The 10,770-nt window shown below is 35.4% G+C and overlaps 1 protein-coding gene across 1 annotated transcript in view; it reads right to left on the bottom strand.

Moving 5' to 3' along the window:
• Window positions 1-478: 478 nt before the first annotated feature.
• LOC114929309 (zwei Ig domain protein zig-8) overlaps window positions 479-10,770 on the bottom strand; it is a 59,124-nt gene continuing 48,832 nt past the window's right edge. Inside the window, exon 5 of the mRNA XM_029300809.2 lies at window positions 479-9,731. Coding sequence (XP_029156642.1) covers window positions 9,631-9,731 — 101 coding nt within the window. The 3' untranslated portion in view covers window positions 479-9,630. The remainder of the gene's footprint in view (window positions 9,732-10,770) is intronic.

Raw genomic sequence — 10,770 nt, 5'->3', positions numbered from 1 at the left:
CAAAGGAAATATTCTCAAGTCGATCTAAAGGTGTTACGATGTCACCTTTTGTAACGAACTTTTTCAACTTCTTTATCGTATATTTATGTGAAAGAAAATATAGGAAATCAATCTCGAATCAATTATAATACAAATATAATAGCAAAAAATATTATATCAATATGATATAATGTTGTGCATTAATAATGCATTTTGCTTTATTACATCTTATCACATATAATATTATACATAAACACTAATAAAAAATATAGATTTAATAAAAAAAAATTTTTTTGTTCAAATAACACTATTTAGATACATATTTTTTCGATCTTTGGATTCGATATTCTTGAAAAGAAAATATTTTGCAGACATGTCAGAAGATAAATCAATAATAGAAAGAGATTAAATGTCAACAAAATGGAAATGAGAAATTGTATATGTACAGTACTATGAAATAGAATTATTATTATTCTACATCAATAAAAAGATCGACGAAGACTTATCAGGGAGCATTTATTTTTTTAGGATACGTTATGTACATGCGGCTCTACATGCTCCACCCGAAAGAGCAGGCCACTCCACTTCCTTTCAACATTTTTATTTAGTAAACATCATCGTAATATCATAGTATGTACAATAATATACCTATCTATTTCTAACGATATCACTGCGATTACGGATTTCTTTTGTGTCCACTTTTTTCTCTTCTTATCTCATACGCTTGCATAGCGAAGTCGTCAATTAGGATCTATTCGATTCGTCAAATTCCGGTCGCATTGTTTTTGTCGGAGCGCACTCTCCAAACAATTAATTCGCGATCTAGTTAATAATTAGTTTCTCACTCGGCACCTATCACTCGTCTCGCTGTTGCGAAATTTCGCGCGTGCTTTCGTATCCGCACTAAATGCGTGGCACGCGCAAATTGAACGCAGCATTTACTGATGCGGATGAGTCAAGAGAGAGAATGAAGGCGATGCTTTATCACTAAAAAAAAAAAAAAAATTGCCTTTTCTTCTATGAAGAGTGATCGCACTTCGTACAGCTCTCTGTAAATTTGCGCGCAACAAATCTTTGTTCCTTTTTTCTGTAAATATTTTCTATACAAATAACGCGTACGCAAAACACAAATATAAGCGAGCGTAACACATGTCATAACTCCAGAATTTACGCGAGAACGTGTATTTATGCGGAAAAATTCGTGCAACGTCAATGCCAAGGGGGAAAAAGGAGAGTTTCGAAGTGAAGACACTGAAAGGAAAACGATCGTATTGAAGTTCGGAGATCAGGATGAGGATGTGAGAGAGGTTTCGCGGACAAACCAACCGCCGGACTTCGAATTGGATTCCGTTCGCGCCTGGAATTCAATTCTCGACACGGCCGGCCACGTGGAATGAACAAAATTCGAATTCGTTTCATCTTTCCGAGCTCGGGCAACGTGCCGCGTTTACCTCATTTCGCGGATCGCGGAGTCGGGAATTCGGAACGTGTCCGCTTTTATTCTACGCACTATATAGGGTAAAATCGTAATAATGTTCTTTTTGTAAGAAATCCTTTGATGTATTTTCAGTTGATTTATTCTCGAGGCATTTATAAATTTCGAATAATTAACGATAAACAATTAACAATTACAAACTTAAAGAAGAAAGATAAACAAGACTAATAACTCTTCGGCTACTTTGAAAGGAATTTTACTTACATAGAATTTTAATTTTAAATTTTGTTAAAAATATATGTATAATATATATATTAACAGTTAAAGAAATATGCTATCAGTAAATATGCTTTTTGCATATTTTCAAAACAAGGAAAAATTATCATCAATTTATTTTAAAAACAGTGACATATATTCTGGTGATATTCTGGAACATTATTGTTCTGTAAAAAATTGATGAAAAAATGACTAGTCGGAATTATTCTGCAGTTATCACTCCTTGACAGCGAACGACATGACGCTTCAGTTACTTCCGTTTCCATGTATAGATGAATCCGAAGTCACGCGATGCCTGGTACGATATTCGGTCACGACGTTCTCGGTAGAATTTAGCTCGCGTGATAAAACGTCGCGTAATAAAACGGGTGTTTCAGCCAATAATTCGGATTATTAGGAAGTAATATTACGCTAGAGAAGGAGAGAGAGGTAATCTCCTCAAATTGTGTGTGTGTGTGTGTACGTGTGTGGCGCGGTTGCAGTTGTCGATAGTTTCGTTTCGATCGGACAATAATTTCGTTGCATTCGGGGAATGATGAATGTCGCTTAATGGCTCGCGCCAAATTGCGTCTGATTTTAGATTCGCTTCGAACGCTCGGCTCGGCTAATCGTTGCGTTCAAGGAATTGCAGGCTATCGAAGAATATTGGAAAGTAATGAACCGAATATATTCTCTCGCAATTATAAAGTTAGAGAGAGGAATACCAACCGGGGGTTACTGCTAAATTTAGCATGATTCCTTTGTACAACTAACAAAATTGACATTTTTGCGCATCACAGATATTTTAGAAAAAATTTTTCTCTCGTATGAATTTATAATTTATCGTAAATTGTACTAGAAGGATGAAGAGAGAGAGAGAGAGAGAGAGAGAGACAGAGAGAAAATTTGATATTAATATTATAAGCTATAAAATCACAGCCAAATTGTATATTCTTAATTCTAATTTATATTGACGTATTTTATAAGTTATACTCAAGCTTAAGTTAATATAAAACGTATTATTTATTGTTAATTATTAAAATGAAAAATAATATATATTTTATACATTTTAGAAATATTTATGTTACAACTAAATATATATATATACATATGTAGGTATATATATTTATGTATCTATAACAAGGATAATTTTATCTACAAATTAGTGATTTTTTTCAAATAACACTCATTAGGTGGAAAAAATAGTTCATTTTTAATAAGATGCAATTTCAAACGAGAATATATCCATTTGCGGAAGAATATTAGATTAAATAACATTATCAATCACACAAACAGTGAGTTATGTAACAGGATTAGCTTGACATAACATTGAGTTTGAGAGGAACAGGTAAACGTTATATTTATCACATTCCGTTTCATGTAAATTCAATTCGTAATTAAGAGAGAGCGACAAGTTCATTTCATTTTGGTATTACGCGAGAGAAATGCCGATGTCATAAAACTTCAAGAATTGAGATTAATTAATTTCTTTGCGTTCCGGTATGCTTTTCAAGCGTAATTCTAATTCAGACTCTTCAATTTTACCTTTATATATTACGTATACAGATATTTGTAAATTAAAAGAAATTAACTTTACAAGTTGGCGAGAGGGATTTCCGTTGACATACACCTATAAGCGTTCTGTGTTTAACCGGAATAACCGGGACCCCATTGATACCGCCATCCAAACATCCGCTCAGTAACAGGAAAATCGATGCGGCACGCATTGCGGACCCAGAGCCGCGACTCAACGGCGCGCTTCCTATCTCTTACACCCAGTTTCCGTCGAAAAGAAAGAAAAACGCCTGCAAACTTTTGTTTCGACACTCTCGTACCCGCCCGCGCAATTATTTTTCTCTCCCACCTTCTCATTGTATTCGAGGGCCATATATTCCACCGCCGAACCACACGTGTAAGCGTGACCCTCTAGCAAGTTCGTCTCTCTTGAGAGAACTCTCGAAATATAATCTTTCTTACTCGTATCCTCTCTCGGAATTATGCGTTTTTTATATAGCCACGTGGCAAGACGCCGACAGATTCTGCTTCGAGATTTCTTTATGAGACTTATTCTTCATTTTTCCCCTATTTTTGATTTATTTTTCCCTGCTTTCAAAGCATAATATATTTAAAAGGAGAAATGTCAAAGAAACATGCAAATAACTTTGAAAGCTCTCCTGCAATAGAAGACATAATATTGTTTTCTTCAATCGTGTTATATGGTTCTAAATGTATCTATTTTTTCTTAAATATAAATAACGCAAAAATTCGTGAAATTTTGTGAATTTTGCTATTTTCTATATGTAATTCGATGAGTTTAGCTTTCTTGACGCTAATAGTAAAATGGAAGAAAAATTTTATTTACCACGCGATGACATATACATATATAGTATATATAAACGATTATGCCTCTCGACTTAATATGTATGTTTTATTGCTGCCAAAATAAAGCGTGAAAATTCAGAAAAATTCCTCTTGGTAATAATAAATTAAAGAAACTTTAATCAATTCTTTTTGCAAACAAAAGCATCTATTATCGTTAAAAAAAGATGATAAATAAAAACAAATACCTATACGCTCTTCTTATGATTTTACTTTTCTGGAGTCATGACAACACACATACCATATTTCTATCTTTTTTCACATCGCTCTCTCGACTCATCGCGTTACTTAAATCATCTCTGACAAACGACCATCCGTGCCGTCGTAGAGTTTCTTTTGTGCCAGGCGGACTTGTATTTGCATAGAAACGCGAAGATACAAGCGACTTTCGTTTCATCAGACGTGGATGACCTGGACGATATTTTTGATACTGTTCTGATCGCACATATAACGATTCCTGTTATTGGTTTCCCATTTTCTCACGACTTCCATTTTCCGCAGATGCGTAGGCGGCAAAGAAATGACGCGTTTTGTTCACGTATTGTTGCGCTTAATCTATCTTTTCAATATAAAAATTCTTGATATTACAGCTAGAAATAAGACAGTTTATTTTTAGATCTACTTGAACATATATAATAAATTAAAGACTTTTCTGAACATTTAAAAATTTTTTACGCGTTTTATTAATTAATAAATATGCATGTAAATTAATTTCAACTTTTTGAAAGGATAAAAATCAAAACATTTTATTATATATAATATTTCCAAAATTATATGTAATATCAAGAGAATATATTTATGAATAAATTTTATGAAAACAATCAGTGCTTCAATTTATCATTCATAATTAGAAACATGAGTAATCAAAACATCTTATTGTTAGAAAAAAATTTTTATTTCAAAATTATATGTCAAATATTGTGTTCGATTATTGATTATGTATGTATTCGCGATGATCAATTATTTTACACACAACAAAACAAAATCTAAGCAAAACTTTCTTTTTGATAAGAAATAAACGATTGTAGAGATTGTTTTTTTTTTTTTCGTGGAAAGTGGAAAATAGAAAAAGCCTTTTCTCGCCAGACTGACCGATCATCGCTCGTCAGCGCTATCCGGCAGGGTGTCACATGGAAAGATCGAAACATATAGAAAGTGAAGTTTTCTCTCTCTCTCATTCTCTATCTTCTTTTCAATCTCTCTCTCTCTCTCGTTCGCGCGATTGATTTCTCCGCATGAAAAAATCGCGATTGTCTGGAGACGTGTCCGAGAGTGAGAAGAGATCGGCTCGCGTGTCGAATATGTCGAAGGCTTGTGAATGTGATGTCGCACAAGTTATGATACTGACATTATGTACAAATTCGCGATTTGGTATTCTGATGCTAACGCCGGTAGGACGTTCGTTGAACGGCAAAACAGAACGGTCTAAACAGGCAATGCGCATTCGTCGCATTGCTGATTAGGGCATCGCCATTAGGCTTAATCCGTATGTAGACGCGCACGAAATACGTGCTAGCGGGACATTGCTGCGTTTGTGCGTGCGTGTTATCACGGGTCGAGAGTTTAACATGTGTCTGGTGAGCGAGTTAACACGCATGCTATGTTAGTATGCAGCGAAATCCCTTTCTCTCTCTCTCTTTCTCTCCGTCTCTCTGTTTCTACAAGCTCGTCTTTTAGCTTCCATCTCACCAACTGCTATGTATGTTTATCTGTTTGCATCGCTATCTCGGTAATTTTGTCTGTCCGACGATTTGGATCGTTAGGGTGATGACAAACGATGACGGGAGTGTTCGGCGTTTGATTTGTTACCTCTCGTTTTCTGGCGTTGAACTAATTCATTCAAAATTATGCAAAACTATGCCGATATCGTTGCATTGATACTTTGATCTCAAGATCTTTACATAATCCTTCCTCTATTAGCATTCTGTGAATTTAATTATTAGAGAATTTACGCGGTAGAGATTAAACAAGACGTAGAATGAAATGTGCAATATAAAACGACATGATTTTAACATATGTATATATCTCTTTAGTAATATCACTACTTGAAATAAAATAATTATTGCAAAAAAGAAACGAACTAATAAAATAATATATTAGGTATATAACCAATATTGTCAAATTTCCAGTTCTTCTATCTAACAGGTAATTCAATTCTGTATTGTTTTCCACATATCTGTAATGGAGTATAACAAGATATGGCGATAGATATATGAAATAAAGGGTCATAACTAACTGTGCAAAATAAAGGCAGAAATGCCTATATTGAAAAATAATATCGTATAACATAAAATTTTTTCGACTAACCAATGATCGATCCGCCAGAGGCGAAATTTAAAGCGCGCATGCTTATTTATGCGTGGCCTGCAATAAATCGCTGGTGATTATTGTATCAAATTGTCTCGCGCATGGTGAACTTCGATTCGATTATTCAACCGTTTCATTTCGCGTTTATTTGCGATTATAAGATTAACTTTCATACGCGTATGCTGTTTATTGTTGTCTGTCCACGCTAATTGCTTTCTACTAGCTCTTGATCATGCCGTGTCAAAACAAGCGCGTTTAATTGTTTTTTGTTCAATTTTGCTTATTATCTTCAAATAAGTGTAATTATTGTGAACGCTATATCATTGCGTTATTGTTACGCTAATTTTGCGTGCGTGCATTTTCTCTGAATTTTAGATTTGCTTTTCTGTTTGTATATATGTAGGTATCAAATATTTGTATATTATATATCTATTCAATTTATTTTCCAAATGTGTTTCGAACGATTTTTATATAGACTAATTTAATGAAAATCATTAAATTATAAGAGAAGTAATTTAATTAAAAATAATTTTTTCATAATTCACAATATTTAATTTATTTTCCAACGATTTAGAGTTTGTGTATGTATACTTATTATTCTTTTTTATAAAATTTACACATCTTTTTCATGTTCATTTTATTTTCATATTTATTTTAAATCTTGATAATTTCATGTACACTCTAGTGTGAAATTAAATGAGACACCCGATTAAATATCTTTGTGCTATTCAATGTTGTAAAGCCGTTAATGAAGGGTTAATCGTGGACGATAGAAAATTAGAGCATAATTAAAGTGTTTACAATGGGCTACTTAAGCCGATTGTGAGTTTATGCCGATTGCATTCAATTACTGATTCTCCGTGTCACGAGTTGAATCATGAATCGGACGAGCACAAATTTAGATACGATTTCACAATTCGCGAATTAATACATGCAGTCTCGCACTAAAGTACTAAAGCATGACTTATCGAATATCTGTGTCTAATTAATGGTTAATTGTTCGAATTGATGGTTTAATATGTTATTCGTATAATTATAATTCCTATGATTGTGATTTTTAGAGTGACTACATAAGAATATGTGCGTATATTTGCAGCAAACAATCTAAAATCAATATTTTCTTCTATATTCAATACAAACATTAAGATTTATATACAGTTACTGGTATCCATTTTTTAGCTTTCTATTATGTGCTTCCTTATTATTAATTTATAGGAAAAACAAATAAAAAAATAAATATCTTCAATGATAAATATCTTTTGATATAACAGTACTTTCGAATTATTTGATTATTGGCAATGTGTGTGTGATATGTACATATATATTATATAGTACATATATTTTTTTTAAATGTTCATTATTTTGTCATTTCTGCTCGATAAAGTACAGACAATTTGATCTGTGTGATAATAATATAATTATCGGAAGAAAAGAAAGCTTAAATGTCAATATTAGATTGTAAAACCTGTCCTACAAACGTCATAAAATTTATTGTGTAATAAAATTACTTATTAGTATAAAAATCTTATTTTAGAACAGTCATAAACTTTTTTACACTAAAAAAACATGGATTTTTTTTTAACGTCGACAATTTCTAACACTTTAAAAATCGGATTTATTTTTGAAAAAATGTCGAAAATTCGAAAAATGTTGAAATGTGATAAAACAAATCGTATATACTGTAGAGAGAGAGTGCGTTATAACTTGGTGAATCGTATAATAAAATTGATCACGGGGTATATCAACGTTACCGGAACTCAAGAGTGGCGTCGCGAAAAGTACGCGAGCGTATCGCGCCGATTATCGCACGGCAATTTTATGAAACACGGAAAATTGCCGGATCGAACACTCCAGTCACGTTTTATTTTCCATTGAATCCACGTAGCATGCATCCCCAAGATTCGACCGCTCGTAAAACGTACCGTAAAGGCAATTGCTTCTCGCCTTTACGTTTCTCGTAAATCGGTTTCTCCCGATGCGGATTACCCAGATTATTTCGAGGGGGGTGGAAAGGGGGAAGTCCGGCGGAGACGACCCTTTTTCTCTTTTGTTCGTGCAAAGAAGGGCTTTTGCGCGCCAGATTTACCACGAAGCGCCTGCACTTCCGGCATTAGCATCGACGTTGCCTTAACTAAATACCTTTCCGTTCAAAGATACACACACACACACACACACATACATACACACACACACACTCTTTTGTATTACACGTGCAGGCAAAGTGGCACTTTGTGTGCGTGTTTTCTGTGCGAAAAGTGGCCGATTTCCCACGCCGCCATTTAGCGGCGACGCGGTGAGTGAATAAGCCGCATTCAAAGTCATTGCTCACGGCTGAAGCCGTGGGCAATGACTTTGAACGCGGTTATTTCCGCACCGTGCCGCCGCAAAATGGCGGCGTGCGATCGACCACCTCGCGCACAGAAAACGCGCACAAAGCCACTTTGCCTGCACTTGTAATACAAAATATCGTGTGTATCAAGTGCGAATTGACAATTGTTCACTCGTGTGGGGTGGTCCATCCCCCGCACTCGTGACCAATTGTCAACTTTCCGCACTTGATACACAATATACTATTATCTCTTCCTCTCTGTCGCGGCTAGCCGAAATGCATGTGACAAAAGGACACGCATTCTCGAGTTCTCCATTTTGATTTCTGATGCACGTCGACACGAGATTGTTACGAATTAGCGGTGCACGGAGAAAGTGACGTTTTTCCTTTCGAATGAGAAAAAAGCAATCGGTTGGGCAGTAACTCGATGTGTCATCGTGGTTTCCATTGAGATCAGAAAAGAGAAAGAATAGATAATCGCGTGGGCGCTTTTACACTTGGCGCGTTCTCGCTTTACGTGCTATGCATCTTGTGTCGTAATCTGACGTATCGCTAATAAATTGTAATTCACAATGCTTTTGCACGAGACGCGAATGATCGGTTAATTGAAAACTGTGTTGTTCTTACAGGGGAGAAAATTGATGTCTTTCTATATTGGCAGTTTCTCTTTCTCTCCTTTATTAATAAAAACATCGTGAATTACATGCAACGTATCAACTAATAACACACGCTGTGTCTTAATCATTTTCCTTCTTCTTCTTTTTTCGGAATCTCACTTTATAATCCCGTACAAAATGCAGTATCGTCCCGCGATCACATCTATTAGATGGAATTATATACGTGGAAACGCATTAACGCGTAAACGCATGATGATGAGGAACGTACCGCGACGGATGTGAACTCCGAGTCGTGGCGCCATTTCCGTTTCTTTTTTTTTTGTTTTCATTTACACCGAGGATATGTACAAAATGATGAGGGACACCAATAGACAACTCGAGGACAGTATCGGCCCCGCGGTTCCGGTCTGCATCGCTTCCGGTCGCTCGCCTGTAACACGAAGAGCAATCCTACTTGAGACACGGTCGGTCAACCCTTATGAATATTCATTATTTGAAAATATAATTCAATATTTTTATCGCAATATCTACATAAAAAAAAAAAAAGACTAATTTAAGAGAATATTTCTCTCTATTTTCTCGCGCGGTTCCGTCTTCTTTTATCGTGACACGTTGGCGTTGAATTATCCTTCCAACTGGAACTCAGCTAACCGGCTATACATTTTTATTACGTCACTCCCGTTTCTGTTACGCGGTAAACCCATTATTACGAGAGGTTCTCGGGGGTTTATGCCAGGAATAAATAAACCATCCATCAATCTATCAAGTCTCATTCAGTGAATATAATCTACTTCACGCGAACCGGAAGAGAGAAAAGGGTAAAGAAGGGAGAACGGGTGCAAGAAAGGGAAGGGACTGTAAAACGGGCCGGGATTGCGGGCGTGATCCGGATAACGAGAGCTTACTATGCAGCACGTGCCACTGCCACGGATTGGATTTTTGCATGAAAAGTTATTGAAATACTAGTGACGTGTGTACACCGCGCGAGGAAAGTTTCTCCGTCCAATGTGACTGGCTGAAATTAATTGAATCGCGCGCACGCTCGTTCATTCCGCGTCGCGGAACGCGTCGCAAAACTTTTTAATGAATTTCAACCTGCGAGCGCGATACATTCGGATAAATGATCCCAATTTCTGGCGGGCGCAATTTGCCGGACGACGCGACGCGGCGAGATCGCCATGTTTGTTTGTTTGGAATGTTGATCGCGGACCATTTCGCCGCTATTGTAAAAGTTCCGGTCGGAGGGTACATGTATACACACATACATACATATATATATATATATATATTATAAAAAAAAATATATATATATATACACAGAAAAAAAGGAATCCTTGATTCAAGTATATTTTTATTCTTGAACGCTATTTGATTGATTTAAATATAGAATGCTCTTTGTAATCACAAATTTTCATTTGCCTTAATAATAAATAAGTTTGTGTTAAGTATATTTTATCTTTAAGATATAT

This window comes from Nylanderia fulva, unplaced genomic scaffold, assembly GCF_048542155.1.
Source record: "Nylanderia fulva isolate GAGA-0341 unplaced genomic scaffold, ASM4854215v1 Scaffold3, whole genome shotgun sequence".
Taxonomy (NCBI): Eukaryota; Metazoa; Arthropoda; class Insecta; order Hymenoptera; family Formicidae; genus Nylanderia; species Nylanderia fulva.
The sequence above is the reverse complement of the archived record's forward strand: the minus strand, read 5'-3'. Positions and strand labels throughout refer to the sequence as shown.